Genomic DNA, 26,985 nt, shown 5'->3' with positions numbered 1-26,985 from the left:
TATTACAGAATAAATAGAATGAAAATTGTTGTGACTAATGATCATTTTCGTTATTGTTGTATTTTAAATTCTTGATTTTCATTTTATATGAATGTCTCTTTACAATTGATTCCATTAATTGAATGATAAACCAGGGAAAATCAGGTGGTGGTAGGAATGTCTGTTTTGGTGGTTTTTGCAAAAATAGTTGTTCAGATATCTGTTTTTTTTTTTATGTTGAGTAGCTGTTTTTTTCAATACAACTGTTATGGATAGCTATTTTCTAGTTAAATGGATATTATAACTATTTACATGTAAATACAAACAGTAGGGAACAGAAAATTATCAATATAAATTCACATCTTTACGTAAGTCACATGTGGTAGTACTATGTCTTATTACAACTGTGGATATGACATTTTTTAAACATTATTTTTTTTTAACATTACTAATTAAGTTTTTTATAACTTTTAAGGACGAAGGCGTAAATCACACGATAGATTTAACAACGATTGGATATGAGTAATAGATTGTATTTTTTAACATAGATGCGAAAATGTATATGTATGATGAACTTTATCGAAGATCAGACCTATTACCACTGCCTGGTGTTGCTGCCATTTAAATTGATAATAATAGGTAATAAAGAGAATTGTATGTGATTAGAGGTAAAATAGTAAAAAAAAACTTGAAATAAATTGCGAAGTTCTAGAATTGGTATCATCCAAGCTCGATTAGCTCAGTCGGCAGAGCGTGGTGCTAATAACGCCACGGTCGCAGGTTCGATCCCTGCATCGAGCAAGAATCTTTTTCTAATACCCTTTGTCCGCATGCGAACTAGCTAAAATTTTGATCAATCTTCAATTTTAAACGCCTCTTGTTTGGCTTCAATGCAGTGTCTCCATCGACATTTTTAAGTAACCTTCAATCTAAATTTTCTGAGTAATCGATATAAAGAAAAAATATTGTTAATTATACCAAAAACACAAGAAATAAACACTAAAGAATATTAATCTTTCTAATATTCTTTGGTTTCTTTCTTTCTTCATCCCTATTAAATCTCCTATAGTCTTATTAAAATTTAGATTGATTTGATAATTTGCTTTCTATAGCTACACTTATGATAATATACTTCACTACATATTCATTGAAAGACAAGAAAACAAGAAGCAGGAAAAAGGTGTCAACTTTCATGTTCTTCTAGCATTTCAAATTCATTTTTTCTACAATCACTCCTTAGAATGATTAATGTTGGACTTGGGTTGATAATTAATGATACAATAGTATTAAATAGATAAAAAAATTCAAAAATTAATAGTGATTTTACACTAGAAGAAATGAAAAATATTTGAATTTTGTTTTATCATTAAGTGCAATCACATGAAATTGTTAAATCAAGTTTCATTGGAAATGCATACTTTATTTGTTGTAGGATTCTAAAGAATTGACAAATCATTTTATTCTTTATATTTTATTGAATTTATATAATACTTTAATATCTTTTGTTATTTTATTTTATACCCAATGTATTCTAAAAGATATATATCTTAAGTAAAACTTAAATAAAATGAAATTTTGTTTTGTTAAAATATCCTTCAATTCTAAGGGAGGGAATCGAAGAGAATCTTGTTTTCATAATATTCACTTAAAAAGTGTTATTATTAACAATAGTATTTAATCTTTATTATAGTATTAAGTAAAAATTATTTTAGTTTTACTAATTAATACCTCAATAAAATTTCCTAATCAAAATTCCAATAGAAATTTTACTAACTTTGATTTTGATTAGTAAAATATATACCTTTGATCAAGATCACCACAATCACAAAATTCGGTTATGAGATGAAATATTTATTATAAATATGATCAAGATAACAACAAGTAACTAATATTTGATTATTGATGAATAATTAGCTTTGATCTAATTCAATCCTCTTTCATACCTTTTTTTATTATTTTTTAAGAGCATATTATTCTATTTATTTTATAGATGGAAAATGTATTTTTAAATTCATCTAATACTATTTTCTATTGATATTGACTAATATTTGTTCTGTATTACAATTATCTATTGCGATACAGACTATTTCCAATAAAAATGATATCCTTGTTCATGAATATCTTTTTTATTTCAAAGAATATATTTCCACGAATTTCAATTCATTTCTTCCTTAATCTATAAAAATCAAATACATATATATTTTTTAAGAATCTTTAAATAATAAAAAATGAATAGTGAAATCTTTCTAATCCAACAAATAATCCATATCCAATAAAACTTCATTTAGAGTAAAAATTATTTCTGACACTTGGAGGAAGATTTCAATATTATTGATGTCTAGTGAGTTGTACGGCAGATATAAATATCTGATTCTGTTTTTGATCATATAAGTGACCACTGACATAGCCTTGTGGAGCAGCTATCCATTGCCAGTATGTAGTTAGCTCTAGCGAACCCATAGTTGAGTGAATGGTTGTATCCAACTCTAATATCTCTGCGTAATGATCCTACTCGAGAGTACCTTTTATTTCGCTTAGAAATCCATCTCTATATTTGATAATACACCCCCATCTTATTGGCGATACTCAAAGGAAGAGGAATGGTTATAGATAGAAAAATTTATGAATGTCATTCTCGAAGAATTGGAGATGATTGCACCAGATACTATCGATGGGTTATTTCAATAATTACTATTAAAAAAAGTAATTTATTATCTTGATTCTATTAAGAATATACAATTATTATTGAATGGTAAATATATAAAATTAAATTTTAACTTCTATCTCTATCATACCCCCTGTAGATATTATTGTTGAAACATTGTAAATAAATCCTCTTATGATTGTTTAGATAGCAAACTCTACCAGGAAAAAAATAGATTGAGTATTAATATTATCATTTAATTTCTAAAATTTTCTCTTCTTCTAATATACCTTATTTAGTTATATACATTTTCTTTATAATTCATAATTTTTTAGATCAATTGGAGATAGAACCTATATTATTTCAGAAAATAGTTTACTAAGCACTATTAAAGAATCATTAAATTATTTTAATTAATAAATATGCATCAGACTTGCCACCAAAATTAACAAAAAAAATTAAAACTATTTTCTTTACTTTTTTTTATACTTTATTTTATTTTTATATATTTATATTGTATATTTTAATACTACTTACTTGTAATTTTGTAAATATATTAATATATTTAATAAATTAATCTATAAAAGAAATTTACTATTCTTTAAGTTTGGTTCTAAATGGCAAAAATATTGTAATTTTTTACTGTAAAAATCGATTAAAAATTTAAAAATTAAAGTTATCAATAATGTCAAATACAATTTTATTTTTAATAATCAGTCCAAGTGTTACCATTCTCGAGAGTGATTGTAGAAAAAAAGAATTTGAAATGCTAGAAGAACATGAAAGTTGACACCTTTTTCCTGCTTCTTGTTTTCTTGTCTTTCAATGAATATGTAGTGAAGTATATTATCATAAGTGTAGCTATAGAAAGTAAATTATCAAATCAATCTAAATTTTAAGAAGAATATAGGAGATTTAAAAGGGATGAAGAAAGAAAGAAACCAAAGAATATTAGAAAGATTAATATTCTTTAGTGTTTATTTCTTGTGTTTTTGGTATAATTAACAATATTTTTTCTTTATATCGATTACTCAGAAAATTTAGATTGAAGGTTACTTAAAAATATAGATGGAGACACTGCTTTGAAGCCAAACAAGAGGTGTTTAAAATTGAAGATTGTTCAAAATTTTAGCTAGTACGCATGCGGACATAGGTTTTTATAAGAAGATTCTTGCTCGATGCAGGGATCGAACCTGCGACCGTGGCGTTATTAGCACCACGCTCTGCCGACTGAGCTAATCGAGCTTGGATGATATCGAATCAAAACTTCGCAATTTTTTAGTATTTTACCTATAAACAGGGATTTTTTTTCAATATGGTGAAGAAAATAAAAAGAACCTAATCTGTTATCTTATAGCTGGGTAGAATGTTTCGGATATTGGAATTCTTGCTTCAATAAATATTTCAATAATTATATCCATATCAACAAACTCCTCTTGATCATAGGCATCTATGACGCACATGTCAGTGAATTTAATTAATACCCACATTATTTTGTTGAAAAAAGTATACTTTTCCTCTTGAGGAAAGTCTAACACATTTTACAAACTCGAATTCTTGACAATAAAAATCGACACATTTTCAAAGCAAGAAACATCTCTTTGATACATCATTATATCTGTTTATATAGGATCATTGTTACCGCCACATGACAATTATTCAAAAGTTTGATTAATCTTTAAAGTAAAAAAAAGATTTATTTTGTAGTATTTTAAAAGAGTTGAAATGTAACTATTCCTTCTTTTCTTTCTTATAATAATAATCTTACAAACTTTGCGAATCAAACTTAATCACCAATGTTTTTTTTTTTAAAAAAAAAACCTAAATTCTTTTGTTAATTAAAAAAAAGTAGGTTTAAAAAAAAAAGAAAAAAAAAAAACAACATCATACCCAAAAAAAAAAACATAAATAATAGTTTATTTGATTTATAACATATTATTCATTTTATATAACAATCAATCAATCAGTTTATTTCTCAATCAACAAAGTTTTTTAATAACAATAACAATAATTAGATAGATAAAAAAGTTTTGTTTTTTATATTTTTTTATTTTTAATTTCGTTTTTTTTTTTTTATTAAATTTACTTGTTTGTTTTTTTTCAAAAAAAAAAAAGAACATTGTATTGTATTATTCAAAAGTGTATATAGTAGTAGTAAGAAGTAGAAATAATAATTAAAATTTAGATAAGAAACAGTTAAAAAAAACAAGATAAACGATAGATATATATAAATATATCTATTATATTAATATAACTATATTATATATATTTATATATCTCAAAGATAACAAGTGAACAATCGAGTAAACAAATATAATGGATTTTAAGATCGCAGGAAAATATAGAATCGGTAGAAAGATTGGTGGTGGATCATTCGGTGAGATCTACCTTGGAACCAACATTGTTACAAATGAAGAAGTTGCAATTAAACTGGTAAGTTGTTAATATTATCATTGTAACAATCAAGTAGCTAACTAACTAACTAACTGAATGAATAATTGAATAATTGAATGAAATTAATAAATAAAACAGGAACCACAAAAAGCAGTACATCCACAATTATTGTTTGAATCGAAATTATACAAAATATTTGCTGGTGGAAGTATGTTATTATTATTATATTTTGATTGATAAATCAATCAATCAATCAATCAATCAACCAATGATTTATATATCATGTTATGTTAATAGTCATAGTATATATTAACACAATATCATCACTTATAACAATCTATAGTCGGTATTCCATCTGTGAAATGGTTTGGATTCGACGGTGACTACAATATAATGGTTATGGATCTTTTGGGACCAAGTTTGGAAGATCTCTTTAACTACTGTGGAAGAAAGTTCTCTTTGAAAACTGTATTGATGTTAGGTGATCAAATGGTAAGTTTGCAAAAAAAAAAAAGAAAAAGAAAAAGAAAGATAAATTTATCTAACAAAATACTTACTATTTTATTTTATTTTATTTTATTCTATATGTATGTTTATAGATTAGAAGAATCGAATTCATTCATGCCAATAACTTCATTCATAGAGACATCAAACCTGATAACTTTTTGATGGGTGTAGGTAAGCGTGGACACGTAGTCAACTTGATCGATTTTGGATTGGCAAAGCGATACAGAGATCCAAGAACTCATCAGCATATATCGTACCGTGAGAACAAGAATCTCACTGGTACCGCCAGATACGCATCGCTCAACACCCATCAGGGTATCGAGCAGTCGCGACGTGACGATCTCGAATCACTGGGTTACGTCTTGATGTACTTTAACAGAGGTTCCTTACCATGGCAAGGATTGAAAGCATACACCAAGCGTGAGAAATACGAAAAGATTTGCGATCGTAAAGCACACACTGATTTAGAAGCATTGTGTCAAGGTTTCCCATGTATGTTTAAATATTTAAAAGCCTAACTTGTTTTAATCAATACTAATAGTATCATCCTCTCTCAACCAATAGCCGAATTCCATTCATTTTTAAATTATACAAGATATCTCAGATTCGAAGATAAACCAGATTATTTATATCTTAGAAAGTTGTTACGTGAAATGTTTGTTAGAGAAGGTTTTAAATATGACTATATGTTTGATTGGGTCATCATCAGAAAGGTTTGTATAATTATTATTAGTTGGATTGCATTTATATTAACTTTAGAATAATAATAATGTATGATTTTAGTTGAGAGAGAAACCACCAATGTATCATTTATCACCAAATGAAGAGAACAACAATAACAATAACAACAACAACAATAACAGCAGCACTAAAAAGGTAATTTAAAAAAAAACGATGATGAACTAGTGCAATGAATATGCCAACAGATAACTGTAACCTGCGCAATGAATGATTCTAACTCAAAATCATTTATATTCAAACTTTTATCTATATTATTTTATATTATACTATTCTCTTCTCTTCACTTCCCTTCACTTCCTCTCTATTACATCTTTACAAATCAACAAAATATACAACGTATAGGAATTATCAATGATAACTGACAAAGGAAACACAACCGTTGCCAATTCCTCTGCAAATCCATCCATTTCGACATCTGACAAATCAAAGCCAGTTGCCGGTAAAGAAGAAAGTAAATAATCAACCAAACCAAACTATACCAAACTATACCAATCTGTTATATATGTATATAATACCAAACTAAAAACCTACCTTCCAACTCTACATTACTATACATACATCAACAAACATACAAACAAACAAATACATGCATACATACTACACATTTTTAAACAACAACAACAACAACAATTTTTTTATACTTTATTTTTACATTTTTTTTTTATATAATATAATCATATCATGTTGAAGATCATTTTTATTAAAATAATAATTAATAATGATAATAATAATAATAATAATAACAAATATAATAATTAATAAAAAGAATTATTCAATTGTAATCACCTTTATTATTTTTTAAGATTTATCGATATTAACATTTCATTTTTTTTTTTTTTTTTTCATAAAGTGGTAACAACTACTACAACAACAACAGGAACAGGATCAACAACCTTTACCAAACAGAATAGAGTGTTATCATTTTCACCAAACAACGATCAATCACCTTCAAAATAGATTAATATAAATTTAGGCAATTGATAATTAAAAGATTCATTATACATTAAAACAACAAATCAACACACAAACCAAACCAACCAAACGAATATAAAAGTTGATTTAACTTTTGTCATCATTAAAAATAAATAATTGATGTTATTATCCTTATTTACATCGGGCTACATTTATAAAGTTTAGTTTAAATTTAAAATTGACCATTAATTTAATTTTATACTTAAAAAAAAATAAGAGTAAACAATTTCAAAAACGGTTAAAGTTCGGAAATTAACCACAAAAAAAAAAACATTAAAAAAAAAAGCAAAAGATAGATAAAATACTGGTTTACAAATATTTATTTATGAGTATTTTTTGTTATCCAGATGATTGATTTAATTTATCATTTTTAAGACATATATAAGTTTATTAATATTGTCGTTTAATAAATTTAATACGACTCTGCAAACATTTAAAAATTATTAAAAATCTTTACTTTTTAGGGGTTTTTTTTGCTTTTTTTTTTAAATTAAATAAAATATTTTAGTTTTTATTAATTTTTTGATTTTTTTTATTTAATTCATTTAAAAATATTTATTTGTTTAATTTTATTTATATATATATATAAAAGTAAAGTAATCTACAATAAATATAATCAACAATAAGTTTACATTTACATTATTTCTTTTTTTTCAATATTATTAATTTTTTTTAATTTAGTTTTTTTTTTTCATTTAAAATTATAATATACTTTTAAAAGTAGATACAAGTATTTTTAAGAATAGATATATAAATATAGAGAGTTTTAAAATTATATTTAGTTATTAGTTTTATTTATAATAGTAAATAATGAATATAAAAAATAGTTTAACATCGACGATGATGTTGGTGTTACTATTTTTATGTTGTTTTGGCAACAAATGGTTTGTGGAGAGTAAGCAATATCAGGTACAATCGATCTATGAACTGCTACAAGATTCACCAATGACTCAGATTCGTGAGAATCCATATAGCTATAAAGAGGATCTGTTGGGTTCTGCATCGGCATCGTCAAGTGAAGTGCCATACTATGGCGAGAGATGCTCAGAGACCACCTTTATCTTTAATAATACTGCTAGCGAGTGCGGTGTCTACGATTGCTATTCTATGTGGGGTCAGGGTAACTGTCTGGAGAATGGCAACGGTACGTGGTCGTGTGGATGCAATCCGCTCTACTATGGCGACGAGTGTCAGTACAACAACAATCCCGACCACGTCTGGGACAAGATGCCGTGCAACAGCGGTAGATTCTGTCCACCGGCCTATCTCTCTGGCTATCCACGTTACTGCGTGTGTCCCGACACCTTCACCGGACTGGAGTGCACCGTCTGCACCAAGGACGAGTCGTGTCCAGAGACGGGCGTGTGCGACAACACCATCTATATCTACCAGGAGAAGTCGTACAGTTGCGTCGTCACTTCGCCCGAGGTCAATGGCGATCTCAACAACTCCACCGCTACAGCATCGCTCAGCTGCAACTTCCCGAACGTCACTATCGGCAACAACACCGGACCTTCCTATGACACCGAGTCTGGTACATGCTCAATGAATCTCTACTACAAGATCACCGGTGATCCTCTCTATTTCTCTTGTGATTTCGTTGAGTGTAACATTGAGTATGGCGTTGGATTCTCGCAGAATGTCAAGTGCGCCAACACCACCTGTCAGTGCACAACCTACTGCGGTCTGTTCCTCAACGGTATTATCGACCAGGTGACTGGACCGTCGTCATTCGAATGTTCAATGGACGGAAATTGCACATTTGCTCAGAGTTTTATTCAGAATATCTTGCCTCCCATTCCACTGGCTTGCAAAGCCGGTGAGTGTCACTCGCCACCCACTATCCTTACCGTTCCCGCACAGAACCCCAAGATGTTCTCCTACTTGGTGAGTGGTGGTTCCGTCGTGGGAACAGCATTCCTCATTGGCGTTGGACTCTACATCTTCTTCTCACAGAAAGAAAGAAGAAAGCCAACCAACGATGTACACATCAACTGCGAGCTGTCATTCAACAACATCAGCTGTGTCGTCACAGAGAACAAGTGGTTCAGTTCGAAACCACCCAAAGTCACTACGATCCTCGACAATGTTAGCGGTACTTGCTATCCAGGACAACTCACAGCACTCATGGGTCTCTCGGGTTCCGGTAAGACATCGCTCCTCGATATTCTCTCAGGTCGAAAGAATGTCGGTGAGATCAATGGTGAGCTGCTGGTCAACGGTGTGCCAATGGCCAGAAACTTCAAGAGAATCAGTGGTTACGTCACTCAAGAGGATATCATGATTGGTACACTTACTTGCTTCGAACATCTCCACTACACAGCCATGTTGAAACTCTCAGAGTCGATGCCACCCGAAAAGAAGATTGAACGTGTCAATTCGGTGCTCGCCGAGTTGGGATTGTCGCATATCGCACAGAATCGTATCGGTACTCCAGAGAAGCGTGGTATCTCTGGTGGTGAGCGTCGTCGTCTCAGCATTGCCGCAGAGCTCTTGGTCGACCCGGCCATCTTGTTCCTCGACGAGCCAACTTCCGGTCTCGACAGTCACAGCGCCAGTGAGTTGATGTCACTGCTGAAACAACTGGCCAAGAACAGAAATCGTACCATTATTTTCAGTATTCATCAGCCATCGGCTGAAATCTTTGATCAATTCGACAATCTGATTCTCTTGCACCACGGACGACCATACTACTCTGGAAAGGCATCGGAATCCGTCCAATACTTTGTCCAACAACGTCCACGTTCACTCAGCTCCGACGATGCCGAACACCAAAAGTTCTTGATGCGTGTCAATCCAGCCGATTTTATTATCTCTGCTGTAAACGACAAGGGTATCCATCCAAATTACGATCGTTTGAACTACGTATTCAATGACCACTCTGGCAGTCTACAAGATAACTCTGCCATGGAATCGGTCGAAGAGTATGCCACTTCATTCTGGACACAATTCTTTGTGGTATCACATCGTTCACTGCTCAACTATATTAGAAATCCATTCTTATTACGTACTACCTACTTTGTACATATCTCTGTTGGTCTCATCTTGGGTTATCTATTCTGGAAACTTCCAGCCAATCTTGAACCAGGTGCACAAAATAGATTTGGTTCAATGTTTTTCATTATTTCATTGTTATCATTTGGTTCAATTACATCATTAGATCTTTGTAAGTTATGCATATATATTTATTCTCTTTTTGAAAAAAAAAAAAAAAAACATTTTTACTAATTAAAATAATTTATTTATAGTCTATAATGATAGAATTATATTTATTAGAGAAAGAGCAAATGGATATTATAGAACTTCATCATATTTCTTGGCAAAAGTATTAACTGATCTCATTCCAATGCGTATTATTCCACCTATTATTTTGGGATCGATTTGTTATTACATGATTGGATTCCGTCCTGGTTTCGACCATTTCCTCTATTTCTTGATTGCCTTGGTGCTGACATCATCGACTGCCTCTGCAATGTGTATGGCCATCAGTACTATTTCACCAAGTTTCGGAACTGCCAATATGATTTCCATTTTATTGCTATTTGTTTTCCTCTTGTTCGATGGTTTCCTCCTGGCAAGACAATCCGTTCCAAAGTACTTGCAATTCTTGATTTGGTGTTCGTTCATGTCGTACGGTCTCGAGATTCCAGTCGTAAACGAATTCAACGGTCTCTGGGTTTTCTACAATCCACCCAACACCCAAGGTACCTATGCAGACGGACTGGAGTTCCTCGAGTCGATTGGAGCCGATCCAAATAGACTTTTCTTGGATATGTATGTTTTAGTTGGTATGATCGGTGGTTATCTCACATTGGCATATATTTTCTTGAGATACATGGTTAGAGAATATAGATAAAAAAACAAAAAAAAAAAAACATAAACTTTCAATAATAATAATAATAATAATAATAGAACAAAGAATTTCCAACTAATTCAAATACACCTCCCCCCTCTCCAATCAAAATTACAATATTGTTAAATCACAAAACTTATTTAAAATTAGTTTAATAATTTCCCAAAAATTAATATGTAAAAAAAAAAAATTTTATTATTTGTTTTTAAATTTTATAATTTTTAGAAAAAAAATAAAAATATTTGTATTATTTTAAAATAAATAATATTAGTAATTTCTAATCTAATAGTTTGTTTGGTCTTAAATTAAATAAATATCGATACTGATGGCGTTGATTTTTTTCTATCCCAATTTTCAAATCGGCTATAGATTGGAGAGACATATCTTGGATCTATTTATTCTTACATAGGATTATTGTATTTCGAAATAAATATGATAATCATTTCTATTTTTGTATAGAGTAGTTCTTAAAGATAAAATGGCATGCTATTCCAGTCGTTGATAGTGGAGTGTTAATAGATAAAAAAAAAAAAGTGGATAATTAAATCTGTATTTAAAAAAACAAATAAAATTTACGTAAATTTTTTATTTATGATAATATTGCAGTCTGAAATCTTTTAATAAATTACTCATTAAATTTCTTAATAGTAAAATATCATCATCTTTCAAATTTAGAATAAGAGAAATTTAGTAATGGATAAAGCTATAAATATCAACCAGTTTAAAGTATTTTTATTAAATTTTAAAACATCAAAGTTTAAACAAAAAAAAAACAATTAAAAATAAATACTAATTGTTAAAACTAAACTAAAAAAATTTAATTTTAAAACCAAACAAAACCAAAATATGACTACTAAAATTCAAGAGGAAGCTATAAAGGAACCATTGGCAAGTGATAACACCCAATACCAAAACCAGCCATACAGCACTGGAGTGATCTCTACACTTGGATATCAAACAACCACCAGCTATCCATACAATACTGGTCAAACTACTTTAACAACCAATGCCTATGATTACACTGGTGGTCAACAATACATGACCACTGGATACAACAACGGTCAAATAAGTGGAAATATCTATGGAAATGTTGGAAATAATGGATATCCCTATGATGGTCAATACACCTCTACAGGTAATCTCTACGGAAATAATGATGGTGGAATCTATCAAACATCTGGATATCAATCTTACGGAGGAAATCCAATGAATGGAAATTTCTATGGAGGCAATGGAACTGGATCTATTTTGGTATCCAATGGAAGAAATCTCCTTGATAGCAGTAGAGGTGAATATCTCCAATCGAATGATCAGATCTTCAAATTAGTGATGCAAAATGATGGAAACTTGGTTCTAAAGAGATTCGATCATCCAATTGATGCTACCCATACCTGGCACAAAGGAAGCAAGCCATACCGAGCAATCATCGAAAATGATGGTTACTTTAGAATCCGTGATAAAAATGGAAAGGCTACATTCACCAAAGGAAGACCAGGTCAAGGTCCTTATCGTCTAGTGCTCCAGGACGACAGCAGAGTGATCCTCTATGATGCAAACGGTCAATCAACTGTTATCTTATAAATCAAATCAAATCTACAAATCTACAAATCTACCAATCTAAAATTGTTTCTTGGTTTCAAACCCACCACCTATTTAATTTTGTTTAATTCATTTAATATTAATAATAATATCTAATATTAATTAATTAATAAAAATCAAAACCTTTTTTGTTTTCTCTCCTAGGATATCTCTCTCTATATATCTATCTCTCTCTCTACAAATTTGAGCTAAATTTGAATCACCACACTAGCTAAATTAAAATAAACTTAAAATTTTGGCTTATTAAATCTACCAATTTTACTGAAAAGGGGAAAAACAACAATAATACTATTTTAAACAATTTAAATGGGTTGTAGAGTATTTGATTACAAAAAAAAAATTAATTTAATTATTAGGTGAACTTTAGGGTGTAATTAATTTTATTGGATGGAATGTTTAATTCTATCTATGTGTGTGAGTGTGTGTTTTTGTTTTTGTTTTTTTTTTTATTAAAAATAGTAGTAACATATGTGGATACCTACAATAAATAAGGATATTATACTTTTTTTTATAAATTGTTTGGTGGTTGGTTGTTTTGTTATTTTACATATGTATATTTAAATTAATTTCACAACTTAGTAAAATAATCTAATCTAACCTTTTTTATTTATAATCTTATCATACATCCATCACCTTCAACAATAAACAACACAACAACTACAAAGAAAACAAGAACAACAACAACAACAACAAATAACATTGGCTAATAATCCACATTAATTCTTTTAATAATAAAATTAATAATAAATAAATATACAAAAAAAAAAACAAACAAACCAGAGAAATTAAAATTTAAACATATAACTAATTATATGCTATTTTTAATTTCAAACAACTAAAAAATAAAAAAAAAAAGAGTAGCAGCAGTAGAAAAATAAAATAATATTAAATAAATAAAATAGATTATTTTAGATATATTGTATATATAGTATTTAGAAATAGAATATATTGAAGTTCCTTCCTTTCAACTTGAAATTTGTAGTTTAAAAAAAAAAACAAAAATATTGACAATGGAATCAGGAGGTGTTGTTACATCTTCACCAATTACAGTTTTGAATAAAGATGATTTGATGAGTGATGACCAGAGTGATAACGAACATCAATTACAATCTGCGGAGAAAAAAGATGGTGGAACTGTAAAGAGTGATGCTGGAAATGGAAGTGTTGGTGATTCTCACAATGCATCGGGAAATAATAATAGCAATGCCAATGGTCATGATGGTGACGTTGTCACCACTCCGACCCATCATCATAATAATAACAACAACAATAGTAGTAACAATGGCGATGGCAGTAGTAATTCACCCGATGACAACCATAGCAATCATGATGACTATGATGATGGTGATGCAGATACTCCTATGCAAAACAACAGCGCCAACAATAACACCACCAACTCAACAGATACACCTTCAACAACAAACAATAATCAAGATGATTACGATGATTCCGATGTTGATGATCAGCATGAACATGAACAAGATAGTGATGATATTCGTCCCGCTGTGGATAGTAGAGTTGTTTCCAGCGGAAAAACTACATTTATCATTAGAAATAGTAAAGATAAAGATGTAAATATCAGAAATGGAGAGATCACCGATCCGAAAGATAATACATCAGGTCGACATTCTTTGGTGTTGGATAGTGAGGATAGTGAATTGATAGATAAACAAAAACAGATATACAAAGATGATAATAATGATAACAGTAGCAATGATCAACAACTTGAAAATAATGATGATGTCATCCCAACTTCCTCACCTACAGTACCCATACAACCACACCCTGAGAAATCAGCTTCAACTACCAATCATTCAAATTCAAGTGATCATGAGAGCGAACCGTCCATTGTTAACTCCAACCAAAGTGCACACCACCACCACCAAAAGTCAAGTGTCTACCATGCAATGACACAAAGTCCAGAACTATTGTCGGCAGCCGGTGGAGAAGATGGTTCGAAATCCAATCAAGATCTGCTTACACTAAAGCAATTCTTGATTCACTCTAACAAGTCCACTACAAAGGAACACAGTCAAGACGGTCAAGCGGAGGACGAGGTGATGTCAGATCAGGGTGCAGAGGAGAGTCTTGTCCAACTTACCAATCAACATGTAAACACTTATCAAAGAGACGGAGTAATGACCAACAACAACAACAAGAAATCCAATAGTAATGCTACTCGTGAGAAGCTTATCATGTTGGATAACAATGGCGGAGTACATTCATTACCATCAGTGGCATCGTCTTCATCTTCTTCAAAGACTCCCATTAACTTGCATAGTGAAGAGGATCTGGTACCAGCCGGTGGAAGTGGACGTATTACTCCACAACACCCAAGTGGTGGTTCCTCCCACAAATCCAACGCTCAATTCAATAGTATGATGTCTACAATACCACCTCAACAGCAGCAGCAACAACAAGGCATGTTACCTTCGAGTGGCAGAGGTAGAAAGAGATCGCAATCAGCAGATGAAAAAGTTTTGAAACCATCTACCGGAATTATATATCCGCAACATCCAGGTCATGTTGCTGTCAACAAGAGTAGCGATAAACTATTTATGCAGTATAATCCACAACAACAGCAACTACCACATCAGTTGCTTGAGCAGCATATACAGTTACAACAGCATCAACAACAACTTCAAATACAACAACATCAACAACAAGAACATCCACAACAAGACCAATCATCTTCCCGGAATCATGCTCAGCAACAACAACAACTTCAACAACAACAACAGCAGCAATATCAACTACGTCAACAACAGCAACAACATGGACAATCTCAATCTCATCGTTCCAATGTATCTCAAAGTAGTCCAGGTGAACTTGATATCTCACAAACCAAGAAAAGAAGAACTCAAGAGTTAACAAGACAACTTATAGATTCACAACCTTCGGAGACTTCATTATCTACATCTCCCTTTGGCTTATCAATACAACTTAGAGAACTATGTAAGTATTATCAAAAAGTTTAGTTTATTGTTTTAATAAATATTCACTCTATATTGTATTTGTTTAATAGTAATTAAAGTTGAAAGATTGGAGAGAGAAAGAGAAATAATAATTGCTGAGAATAAAAAGTTGAAAAAAGAAATAAATGAATTGGAATCACTTGGACAAAGAGCGACATCCACTATAGGTCAACTAATGGACGACACCACAAAATTGAAACACAGTAGAGAACTACTTGCAAATCGTAACTTTTTACTACAACAAACCAGCAATGTAATTCAAAATCAATTGAAAACTCTTTTATCATGTTGTGGCAATAGCACTCAAACAAATCGTTAAATATACAATTATTCCAAATCCAAATATTATTAAAATAAAAGTTTAAAAAAAAAAACAAATGGTCAAATATATAATATTATATCAAATTGCTTTTAATTTAATTAAATTAATGTATCAATATTTTATTTCCTTTTGTTTTTTTTTTTTTAGATTATTATTTATATTACTTTTTTTCAACTATTTATATTAAACTACTTTGATTATCAATTGGAGTTTCATCAGAATCTAGAGGAATGTCTTCGTCATCAAGATCTAATGAAAGATTGGCTCGTCCTCCTTGAGGTGTTGTCTTTACAGGTGATGAAGATGTTTGTGGTGGGGTGCTGACTTGTTCAAAGCTTGAGCTTGAAATAGGTGATGAGTTACCTGAAGTGGTGGTGGCGGCGGCGGTGGTAGTATTGAGGTCACCCAAAAGATCAATGTCATTGCTGTTGTTTGGTGGTGGGGTTGGTGATGTTTGTGTTGGTAGTACATTGTTATCAATTGGCGATGACATATCAATGAGATTTGCTGAGGAAGCAGAGTTGGTTGGTGGGGATGACAAGTCCAGTTGGCTGAGTAGTTCAGCTGCTGATTCAACTTGACGTTCACGCTCTCCCAACACCTTCTTTTCGACCTCCAAGGCACTTTCGTAACCTGGGAACAAGTTTGGATACTCGGCAGGATCAGCCAACGATTCGGCAATCTTTGGACTGATCGACTTAAGTGCCTCACGCCAACGTTGAACGGAGCTGGAGATCTCCGATGGCATGTAGGTACGTGACATCAATGCTGCCTCAGCGTAGGCACCGTTGCTCGACAGAATCTCAAGACACTCCTTGAGTTGACCTGGAACCAAGAGTTTGCAGAGGAAACAAATATTGTTTTGACCCTTCTTCTCGGCCAATGCAGCCAAATCGTTCATACCCTTTACATTTCCGGTGGAGGTATACAATAACAAAAGACCTGGTAAATCCTCTGCTTTCTTCATACAGTTCTCTGCAAGTTCAATGTCACCAATAGTCAAAGCAAGATCAGCTAAATGTCTGTACTTTTGTTCTGAATCTGATTTAAGAGCAATAGCATGAGCTACCTTTAGATTTTCCAACTAATCAATAGTAATAATAATTAAGTAGAAAATGATTTGGTAAGTATATTGTTTGGTATTTTAAAAAAAAAAAAAAGATTAAAGATACTTACTTGAATTGCTAATTCAAATTGATGATCTAAATCCAAAGAAACTTCCAATGCCATCTCTTTGTGACCTTGTGATTCCAAAAAGTGTGCAATACTGTTTCTTTGTTCTTGTGGGAGTTTTGGTAGTAACTTTGAAGCAGTATCGAAATCTTCTCTTAAAATAGCTGTTTGATAATTGATAACATCGATATGTAATTTATAGCTAACAATATTTAAATTCTAAAAACAATAATAATAATAATATAGAAATAAATAAATCTATTTGTTAGAACTATCTCTGATGTGTTTTTTGTTTATCTTTTTTTTTTCTTACCTTGTCAGATAAATATAATCTACCGGTCTCTGGAATGTAACCTAGGAGATACATGTGCTTGTCCAAGTGGGAAATGGTGACAACTTCAGTACCGACACAGTAGTTGAGTTTGCTTGAACGATTTGTGTAGATAAAGCAATCGCCGACCCAACAGGCAGTACCAATACGCTCTTCAATCTCGTGTATCACTTCGAATGCATCTTCAATACCTTCCTCTTCGATTGGTTGTCCAGACTCTAAATATTTTCTAACTGCTTCCTTATTATATTTAAGGATGAAAGCAGATGACTCTGTTGTAATGGCAAATGTTTCACCATCCTCTGACCAGAATACCTAAAAAAAAAAACAATTAACAAACAAACAAATAAATAATATATTAATATATCATTCAATTGACATTATCTATCCATCTATCTATTTCCAAAATAAATACATACATTCTTTGGACAGATTTCAATTCTACGAATGATATCACAAGTATCCCAGTCATAGAAACAAACAAAACTATTGGAACGAACACCCAAAAGAGTACCACCAAAAATACCTTCAGCTGTGAACGATGGTTTAAAGTTATGTGTTTCCTTGAAATTCTTGAAAACCTTAATTCTAGATGTACTCTCTCTTACACCATATCTATAGATAATAGATAATAGATAATAATTAATAAATTTGCATTAGAAAGAAAAATAATTTGAAACTTAATTAATTATATACTTACTGTCCAGAATCAACACCTGACCAAACAAATTCCAATGCAGAACCAAATGATTTATTACGCCATGCCAAAGCAGTGTAGATGATGAATTCACCGTCACCACAGACGGCGACGAAACGACCGTTACTGTTATGGTGTAGTTTCTGTGGGAAGATTTCGCAGTTACCCAAATCCTTGACTTGAAGTGCATTCAACTTTTCACCGTCTTGTACTTCCTGTTCGAATGTTGTTTTCAAGTTGGAGATTTGCACCTCGTTGTGACGTGCCCAGATGATCTTACCGGTGCTGTCCATCGAGATGGGTGGACGATTCTTTCCGAGCTTCAACACAACGGTTCCATCGTCGTATCCCAATCCAATAAAGTTGGAACCACGCAAAAAGTTCATTGCCCAGACGTGTCCCATGCCGTAGTTCAATGTTTTCTCGAGACGATAGGTCGAGGAGTGCCAGAGCTTCACGGTGCCATCCTCGGAACCCGAGAGAATCAGTGGGAGTTCCGGATGGAAACAGACGACCGACACGTTGTTCGAGTGTCCCTCGAGTGTCTGCACACAGGTCTTTGATTGGTAGTCCCAAATCTTGACGGTCTTGTCGTCGGCACCGGAAATCAAATAGGGTTTCTCACCGCCCATAAAGTACTCGACGCTGTTGACACCCTTCTCGTGACCCTCGAGGGTGAAGTGCGGCTGCGAAGTGTGCAGTCCCCACACCTTTATCGACTTGTCGAGCGATGCAGTGGCAAAGACGTTGGTGTCCTTCGGGTTGATAGCGATCGACATCACGTAGTGAGAGTGTCCCTCGTAGATCTGGATGTTCTGCCAGTTGCGCTCCCAGTCCCAGAGCTTGATGGACATGTCGTCCGACGATGTCAGGACATAGGGTTGTGTGGGATGCACCACGATGCAACGGATATAGTCACCGTGTGCTTCGATCGTTTTGATCTTCTCCATTGTGTTGTAGTTGTAGACACGCATATTAGTATCGTCGCTACCGGTGACGATCCATTGTTTTCTAGCGATGAACTTGGCTGCACGAACCGGATTCTCTGGTGACACTTCGAATGACTTTACCATATTCTGTGTTTCATAGTTCCAAATGAAAACATTACCATTGTAAAGACTTGCTAAAATCCATGGTTCTGTTGGATGGATATCTACTGATTTAACACGATCCGATCTAGTTGAAAGTTTCTTTTTGATATCTAATCTTAAAGGCTGTTCATAATATTAATATCATCATCATCATTATCATCATCATCATAATATTCATCAAAAAAATAAAAATCCAAATATATTTTACCATTTCTTAACTATTTTATATATTATAATTATTTTATGTTATCTTTTTTCTTTTTCTATTTCAATTTAAACCAAACTAAACAATCTGATCTGATCTGCTTTTGATATGATTTGATTATGAATGAAAAGTTGAGTAATATTGAATGTTTAATTGACTTTTATTTTTAAAATCTAATCACTATATTATTGATCTATTTGTTTTCGACTCTTAACAAATGGATATTAATGATAAAGTATTATTAAATATATTAATAATCAACAAAAACAAACAATTAAAAAAAAATATTCAAAATGAATGATCATACATTGCAAAAAAAAGGTGGCACTTCACACAAAAAAATTAATTTTATAAAAAAAAAATTTTTATTTGACTTTTTTATTTTTTTCATTTTTTTGATGAATCACTTGCTGTAGTCAGTTATCTCTTTCTTTTTAATTTAGCTCATATGGAATAATCAGATTTGAATTAAAAGTTAACATTGTATCAATATACTAATAGAAACTTAATAATGGGTTTCAAGACTGAAAGAAACAAATTTGTTTCAAATGAAAAACTTTGATAAGTCCATTTCTTGTTTTTAAATTCAATGTTATTTATTATTACTTATCTACTTTTAAATTATAATTTTTAGATTCTTATTATTTGTTTTGTTTTTTTTAAATAATTGTTTTAGAAGTTTTGTTCTTTTCTTTTTAAGAATATTTAGTTATTATAAATATTATACTGTACATCGATTTGTTTAAAAGGGGGGTATTATACTCACCAACTAAAGGAATTTTCAAATTTTTAATGCAAACATCCTGATGAGGGGTTGAAAAAAATGAATATTTCAATTTACCAATTTTCAGATAATTTTTTAGTATGATAATAATATTGTTTAATTGCGAAAAAAATATAATCTTAGAACAAGCAGCAAAAACAAAACATATAAACATATATTCCAATAAGCAATAGTAATAATAGATAGATAGATAAAACATATTTATATAATTATTTATTTTATCATTTTGAAATTTTGTAGATCGATTGAAAAAATTAAAATTAGTTTTTTTGTATTGAATCACACACACACAAATATCTATCTCCTATTTATTTGCATATTTCTAATTTTATATTTTTTAGAATCATTTCATTTCATTTAGTAAATACTTATTCATAATTAATTAACTGTTGTTCAAGTAGAGAAGAAGAAGAAGAAATGAAAACATTAAATAAGTTTAAAAGTAATGTAAGTACACTACACACTTTGTTGAATTTTTATTTTTTCAATTTCGTTTATATCCAATCCAATCTAATGTAATCTTATTTTAATAAATGATATGAACAATAATATATTAGGTTGTGAATGCATTTCACTCTGGACCAAAAACAATAGATCAAAACTTTGAAAGTGCAAGAAAAGAGTTTATTACATTGTCGGATTCAGTTCAGAATACATATCAATCACTTTTAAAGAATGATAAACATTTACAAAGTAAGTAGTAACAGAAAAAAAAAAGAATGAAATGAATGAATCGATGAAAAATGAATGTTTATTGACTTTTAATGTGATTGATTGATCATTATTATTAGAAACATTTATAAATCCAAGTAGTTTGAATAAGAATATTCAAGCATACTTCCCAAGTGATCATCCTTTGACTATGTACACTGCCGAGGTTATCAAACAGGTGGAACACTCTTTCAATGACTGGGTCAACAGTCAAAAGACAAACTACGAGATGATTCAGCAGTACAGTGCGAAAATCAAGTTTATCAAAGACACCATCTCCGATCGTGACTCGCTCCTCTCAGAGATGGAGAAATCGCAGTCCAAGATCAAGGAGATGAAAGAGAAGCCACCCAAAGACCCATCGAAACTCACCACCGAAGAGAACAACTACAACGTCAAAAAGGAGTCCTACGAGAACACCAATTTCAAGGCTATGTCAGAGATGTCGCAGTTCTTTGAAGACAAACAAGCTTACTTTGATCGTCCACTTCAGAACATCGTTCTATCACTCGGTTATCTCTATAGTTCGATCTCGATGAATCATCAATCTCACACCGCCATCCTCGAGAAGAATCCACCCTATTTCAACCCGGTTGCACCGCTAATGGGATCGGCACCAGAGAACTATCAAGCACAGGCTGCCATCTCCTCGACTTTCGCCACCGCACAGTCACAGCCACTTCCACCAAGACGTTCATCGCCACCTCCATTCCCAAACGGTGCCAACCAAACAGCTTCTGCTCCAACACCAATGGCACCACCAGCCAGACCACCTCCACAACCTTCTCCAGGACAATATCAACAACCACCTCCACAGCAACAGCAACAGCAACAATATCAACCACCACAGCCTGCTCCAGGACAATATCAACAGCCACCTCCACAACAGCAACAATATCAACCACCACAGCCTGCTCCTGGACAATATCAACAACCTCCACCCAGACCAGCAGGTGGACAGCAAACACCATTCCAAGCAGCACCTCCACCCAGACCAGCAGGTGGACAACAAACACCATTCCAAGCAGCACCTCCACCAAGACCAGCGGCACCAGGTAGTCAACCACCAAGAAGACCCCCATCTACTCAATATCAACCACCACAACCAGCAGCTCCAGGTCAATATCAACCACCACAACAATATCAACCACCACAACCAGCAGCTCCAGGTCAATATCAACAGCCACAACAACAATACCAACCACCACAACCCGCTCCAGGTCAATATCAACAACCAGGTCAATACCAACAACCAGGTCAATATCAACAACCTGCATATCAATCTGCAGTGTAAGTATAAGATAAATAGTTATCTATATTTGAAAGATTGAAACTAATTTATCTTATTATTATTATTATTTTAGTAATGATTATGCGACTGGTGTTGTAACAAATCCAGAATATCAAAGACAAGCAGGTAGTGCGGTTGCCAATAAGGCAAACGATCCAAATGTACAAAATCAAGTTGGATCACAAATTGCTAATAATTCAAGTAACCCATATGTAAAGAAAGCAGCAGGTAACTCTTCAGTTCAGTCATTCGGTGGTAAGGCTTTTGGTGCCGCCGCAAATAATAGTCAAGTCCAACAGGCCGCAGGTAATGCAGCTGCCAATCAAATCAATCAACCAAGAAAATATTAAAAGTGAATGAAACACAAACAATAAATTGTAATTTTTATGTTAAAACAAAACAAAATATAATATAATTATAAATAATGTCTCATTACTACTTATCTATTTATATCTATCTATCTACCAGCCAATTTATTATAATGGTTTTGTAACATCTTTTGATTCTCATTCCAAAGTGCACCTTTCGAAGTATCTTGATCGGCGAGATGAGTGTACTTTGTACGTCCTCCCTTGCCAAAGTTTTTGACTTGCATAATCTTTGGTAGGAGTTCACGGTTGAATTTATCCTCACCGGTTGCACCGGAGAAGTCTTTGTTCTTGATGTACTCGTCGTCCTGGAAGAATGCACCACGGTGATAATCACGCTGCATGAATTTCAATTTTTGTTTGGGTTGGTCGCGTTTCGCCAGTTTCTCGGCGTCTTCCGCTTCGATCTCCTTGTCCGTCATCTTGCTTCTTCGCAGTTTCTCCGATTGCTCGCGTTCCAACACCAGCTTATCACGAATGTCTTTCTTGAGTCGATTGATTTCACGTTGCACCCAGGCGTCGTAGCGCGATCCGTCTTCGTCGGCGTCATCGTCGTCGTCGTCATCGTCATCCTTATTGGCAGCCTTTTGTTCGGCTTCATCACGTTCCAATTCCTCCTTCAGCTTTCGATGTGCTTCCAGTTTCCGCTGTTCTTTTTCGCGCTCCTGTTGAACCAGCCAGTCTTCTTCCTCCTTCTGATACATCTCGTCGGTTTTGATTGTTCCTCTTTTCTCTTTCGCTATAAACACAGGCATAACTATTGGTCTTCCCCAACTTTCATCTTCCTCACTCTCGTCATCATCACTTTCTTCATCTTCATCTTCACTTCCTTCTTCATCACTTTCATCATCATGATCTTTTAACTTTATAGATTCCCTTTTCTTTCTTTCTTCTTCTTCTTTCTCCTCTTCCTGTTTCTTTTTTAAATACTTTTCTCTTGCTCTTTGTCTTCTTGTATCTAGATCATCATCATTATCCGCTTCATTATCCACACTATTTGTTACTTGTTTATTATTATCTTTTTTCTCTTCAACTATTTCTGTTTTATGTACAACTCTTCTTCTAACATGTTCAGTTACTCTCTCTTCTTTGTCATCACCACCATCATCATTACTATGTTGTTTTGATCTATCACCACTACTGCTGCTATGTCTATCATGTCTAACAACTCTATCATTATCACTACTATCACTACTATTATTATTTTGTATATTTCTTAATCTATTTAACCTTGAATCATCATTACTTTCAAAGTTTATTTTCTTTTCTATTTCTTGTTGTTTAAATTTACTTTGTTCTTCTTCATATTCCTCCTTTGCAAAATCTGGAACTTGACCCGCTCTGTATCTTGCTAAAAATAAAAATCAATAACAACAATATTAGTATATTGTTACGTAATGTTCAGATATTTAATTTAAATTTAAAGATAGTTACCAACTTTAGGTTGTTTTAATTTATTTCTTACTGACTCTGCAAAAGATGACATGTCTTCCAATCACTTTATTTGTAAATATATTGTTTGAATATTCGTTTTAAAATTTTCAAACAACAATATTAAATGAGTCATCCAACAACTTGTTTTTCATTTTTTTTAATTTATTTTCTTCAATTGAATTACATTGATTTATATTACCATTTTAATTAATTAATAAAGACATACTTCTTTATATATATATATATTATATCAATATATAGTCGAATAATCTAATGTTTGATAGTTTACAGAATCAACAACAACAACATCAACAACAACAACAACAGCAACAACAACAATTTCAACAATTCAACAATAGATATGATGAAATTAAAAATGATGCACTTGTAAAAGTTAATGAGTTTAAGAATATAGGTATACCTATATATATCGATGTGCCTATTAGATCGACGAAACCAAGTGCAGAGGAACAATCGATAATCGATAACATCGAAGACTATCTCAATGGTAGCAACAAGCGAAAGTTGGTCGAGTGGTATTTGGATTACATCGAAACCAACATCGATCGATTCCTCATCAGTGACTCTGCCTTTAACTTTTCTTGTATTCCAACAATGTATTTAGATAATCCACCTTCTTCAATGACAGAGATCGAAAGAAATCTTCTAATAGTAAGACGTTTCTTAGATGATTTAGAATTTAATCAACAACAACAAAAAGTACAACAACAACAAGAACAAGTTAATAACAATAATAATAATAAACCAAATCAACATAATACAAAAATATATCGTGAATTAGTTGTACCTGTAAGGTCGGTTGTACAATCGGCAATCAATAAGAGTAAGAGTGAATTCGATGTTATCATTTGGCATTGTTTGGCACCGTTTGGTGTTGGACATCGCTCAAAGTCACGCTCGTCGAAAGAGTTCTACCGGTTGGCGAAAGCCAAGCTTGAGCAGCAGCCTGCTGTCATACCGAATGCCCAGAAGCTACAAACGATCATCGATGACCTTCAGCATCTAGAGTTGATGGAGACATACGACGACGAATTTTTTGTGATGGATCACTCGACGGCGTCACCCGATGATCCTGTGGTCGGTGTAATCGGTCTGATACTCAATAGATTGCATCGTTTGGAGAACGAACTTAAAACCATACAACACCATTGGAATCCAAATAAATCTTATATCAATACCCCTCCTTCCACCATAAGATAAATTTAATAAATAAAAGTTATAATATAGGTTACATAAACGTTTAGATCCTTCAAAATTGGAGTGTATACATTTACAATCAATCATTTTAGAAATGATTATCTTTGTAGAAATTATATGTTTGTTCTTTTCTATTGATTGTGCATTGCAACTACGGTGCCACCACAACTCAAACAATAATATATAACAAGATACAATACAAAGATTTAGTGAAAAAATTAATCAAACCAAGATTGATCGATCAATTTTTAGATCTATCAATTTTCAAAGTTTGGTTGAATATTTTTTTTTTTTTTTTTTTTGACATAATCTGAACTTTCGATTTAAATGAAATAAACAAACAATATCTATATTATATATATGTATATAAATGAAATATAAGAATCTTTCAAGTTTGTTGTCAGCATCTACAGATATTAAGAGAGTCACTAAGAATGGACAGAGATACTATCAAGGTATACCGGGTACGCCCAACAAGCTGTTTCCCTCGGTGACAACCGTACTGAAGATGATCAACAAACCGATGTTGAAACAATGGGAGTTGAACACCGTTGTACAATCGCTGAAGGAATCGTACTTTGCAAAACGACCGAAAGATGGTTTTGCAACGTTGGCACAGGAGAAGCAGTGGATCGACCAGCTCATCGTCGAAGCGAAACAAAGTCCGTTCAAGGTAATGGGTGACGCCGCATCGTTTGGCACGAAAGCGCATCTCGCCATCGACAACTCTGTGCTGGCGCCAAAGGATGAAGTTGCTAGTGTCGCTGAGCTCGCCTCGCTCGAGCGTGAAGTCGTGCCGGTGCGACTGGCGTTCGACGAGTGGAAACAGCGCAGTGGCTTGACGATGGAACTGCGTGATTCGATCGTCTGGTCGGAGCGCTACCAGTATGCTGGCGCGGTAGACGCCGTCGGCCGGAAAGCAGACGGCACGCTCGTGGCACTCGATTGGAAAACCAGCAACTACATCAACAATGAGTATGCGCTGCAGGTGTGTGCCTATGCCAAGGCACTCGAGGAGCTGACCGGCGAGAAGATCGGTGAGGCATGGGTGGTCAAGTTCAACAAGAAACTGCCGTTGTTTGAAACCAAGTTTATCAAAGATATCGATCGTACCTTCAATACATTTGTCAACGTACTGGAGTTGTTTAACCATTATGAACAATCAGACTTTTTCGACGAGAGCATTCAACTTACAAACGTGCCAAGAGAGACACTTTCAGCAAAGAGTGAAGAGTATATTCATTTTACATCTTCACATTCAAACAATACAACAACTTCACAACAACAACCAACTAATCATTATATATCATCGAAGCAACAACAACAACCGACTGCCAATGAAAAACTGGAGAAAGAAGGAGAAACAGATTTATTATCAAGTATAACACAACATTTAACATCAACATCAACATCATCAACAACAGAATCGACAACCTCGACATCATCATCAGCAACAACAACAACAACGAATAATAATAGTAAATTAAGATTTACTATTAGAAATAGTGGAAACCCATTAAAAGTTAATAATTAAAAACAATGTACATTGTTTATGTATATATATATATAAAATCATAGTTGTAATACATAATTCATGTAGAACAAACCAACCATTTTAAATTTATTCTTAAAAGAATTAAAAAAAAGAAGAAAAAAAAAAAACAAAAATAGAAGAAAACTAAAGACATTATAGTTT

General features: G+C 32.7%; 9 protein-coding genes and 2 non-coding genes across 11 annotated transcripts; 8 read left to right on the top strand and 3 right to left on the bottom strand.

Annotated features, from left to right (window-relative positions):
* The first annotated feature begins 707 nt into the window (after nucleotides 1-707).
* On the top strand, nucleotides 708-780 carry PPL_06486. Its single transcript has one exon. It is a non-coding gene; the product is annotated as a tRNA-Ile (tRNA).
* Nucleotides 781-3,795: 3,015 nt separating this feature from the next.
* On the bottom strand, nucleotides 3,796-3,868 carry PPL_06485. Its single transcript has one exon. It is a non-coding gene; the product is annotated as a tRNA-Ile (tRNA).
* A 1,071-nt stretch (nucleotides 3,869-4,939) lies between these two features.
* On the top strand, nucleotides 4,940-7,222 carry cak1-2 (casein kinase 1 family protein; the record flags this gene model as incomplete). Its single annotated transcript, XM_020577340.1, has 8 exons — nucleotides 4,940-5,056; nucleotides 5,156-5,225; nucleotides 5,361-5,509; nucleotides 5,617-6,016; nucleotides 6,089-6,237; nucleotides 6,308-6,400; nucleotides 6,608-6,716; nucleotides 7,116-7,222. 8 exons carry the CDS (start codon nucleotides 4,940-4,942, stop codon nucleotides 7,220-7,222), a joined length of 1,194 nt encoding a protein of 397 aa, XP_020432667.1.
* Nucleotides 7,223-8,372: 1,150 nt separating this feature from the next.
* On the top strand, nucleotides 8,373-11,093 carry abcG24 (ABC transporter G family protein; the record flags this gene model as incomplete). Its single annotated transcript, XM_020577339.1, has 3 exons — nucleotides 8,373-8,426; nucleotides 8,630-10,403; nucleotides 10,486-11,093. The coding sequence occupies 3 exons, from the start codon at nucleotides 8,373-8,375 to the stop codon at nucleotides 11,091-11,093; spliced, it is 2,436 nt and encodes an 811-aa protein (XP_020432666.1).
* Nucleotides 11,094-11,936: 843 nt separating this feature from the next.
* PPL_06482 (uncharacterized protein) lies at nucleotides 11,937-12,671 on the top strand (the record flags this gene model as incomplete). The annotated part of the gene is made up of 1 exon (XM_020577338.1): nucleotides 11,937-12,671. The coding sequence occupies one exon, from the start codon at nucleotides 11,937-11,939 to the stop codon at nucleotides 12,669-12,671; it is 735 nt and encodes a 244-aa protein (XP_020432665.1).
* A 1,028-nt stretch (nucleotides 12,672-13,699) lies between these two features.
* On the top strand, nucleotides 13,700-15,983 carry PPL_06481 (uncharacterized protein; the record flags this gene model as incomplete). The annotated part of the gene is made up of 2 exons (XM_020577337.1): nucleotides 13,700-15,644; nucleotides 15,715-15,983. The coding sequence occupies 2 exons, from the start codon at nucleotides 13,700-13,702 to the stop codon at nucleotides 15,981-15,983; spliced, it is 2,214 nt and encodes a 737-aa protein (XP_020432664.1).
* A 181-nt stretch (nucleotides 15,984-16,164) lies between these two features.
* copB2 (coatomer subunit beta') lies at nucleotides 16,165-19,489 on the bottom strand (the record flags this gene model as incomplete). The annotated part of the gene is made up of 6 exons (XM_020577336.1): nucleotides 16,165-17,070; nucleotides 17,163-17,378; nucleotides 17,473-17,805; nucleotides 17,910-18,105; nucleotides 18,191-19,401; nucleotides 19,487-19,489. The coding sequence occupies 6 exons, from the start codon at nucleotides 19,487-19,489 to the stop codon at nucleotides 16,165-16,167; spliced, it is 2,865 nt and encodes a 954-aa protein (XP_020432663.1).
* A 1,195-nt stretch (nucleotides 19,490-20,684) lies between these two features.
* On the top strand, nucleotides 20,685-22,619 carry PPL_06479 (uncharacterized protein; the record flags this gene model as incomplete). Its single annotated transcript, XM_020577335.1, has 4 exons — nucleotides 20,685-20,714; nucleotides 20,825-20,960; nucleotides 21,059-22,268; nucleotides 22,343-22,619. The coding sequence occupies 4 exons, from the start codon at nucleotides 20,685-20,687 to the stop codon at nucleotides 22,617-22,619; spliced, it is 1,653 nt and encodes a 550-aa protein (XP_020432662.1).
* A 107-nt stretch (nucleotides 22,620-22,726) lies between these two features.
* mfap1 (microfibrillar-associated 1 family protein) lies at nucleotides 22,727-24,123 on the bottom strand (the record flags this gene model as incomplete). Its single annotated transcript, XM_020577334.1, has 2 exons — nucleotides 22,727-23,988; nucleotides 24,072-24,123. 2 exons carry the CDS (start codon nucleotides 24,121-24,123, stop codon nucleotides 22,727-22,729), a joined length of 1,314 nt encoding a protein of 437 aa, XP_020432661.1.
* Nucleotides 24,124-24,344: 221 nt separating this feature from the next.
* PPL_06477 (uncharacterized protein) lies at nucleotides 24,345-25,292 on the top strand (the record flags this gene model as incomplete). The annotated part of the gene is made up of 1 exon (XM_020577333.1): nucleotides 24,345-25,292. The coding sequence occupies one exon, from the start codon at nucleotides 24,345-24,347 to the stop codon at nucleotides 25,290-25,292; it is 948 nt and encodes a 315-aa protein (XP_020432660.1).
* A 367-nt stretch (nucleotides 25,293-25,659) lies between these two features.
* On the top strand, nucleotides 25,660-26,823 carry PPL_06476 (uncharacterized protein; the record flags this gene model as incomplete). The annotated part of the gene is made up of 1 exon (XM_020577332.1): nucleotides 25,660-26,823. The coding sequence occupies one exon, from the start codon at nucleotides 25,660-25,662 to the stop codon at nucleotides 26,821-26,823; it is 1,164 nt and encodes a 387-aa protein (XP_020432659.1).
* Between the last annotated feature and the right edge of the window lie 162 nt (nucleotides 26,824-26,985).

This window comes from Heterostelium album, assembly GCF_000004825.1.
Source record: "Heterostelium album PN500 unplaced genomic scaffold PPL_contig16, whole genome shotgun sequence".
In the NCBI taxonomy this organism is placed as follows: Eukaryota; Evosea; class Eumycetozoa; order Acytosteliales; family Acytosteliaceae; genus Heterostelium; species Heterostelium album.
This window is presented reverse-complemented; position numbering and strand designations above follow the sequence as displayed.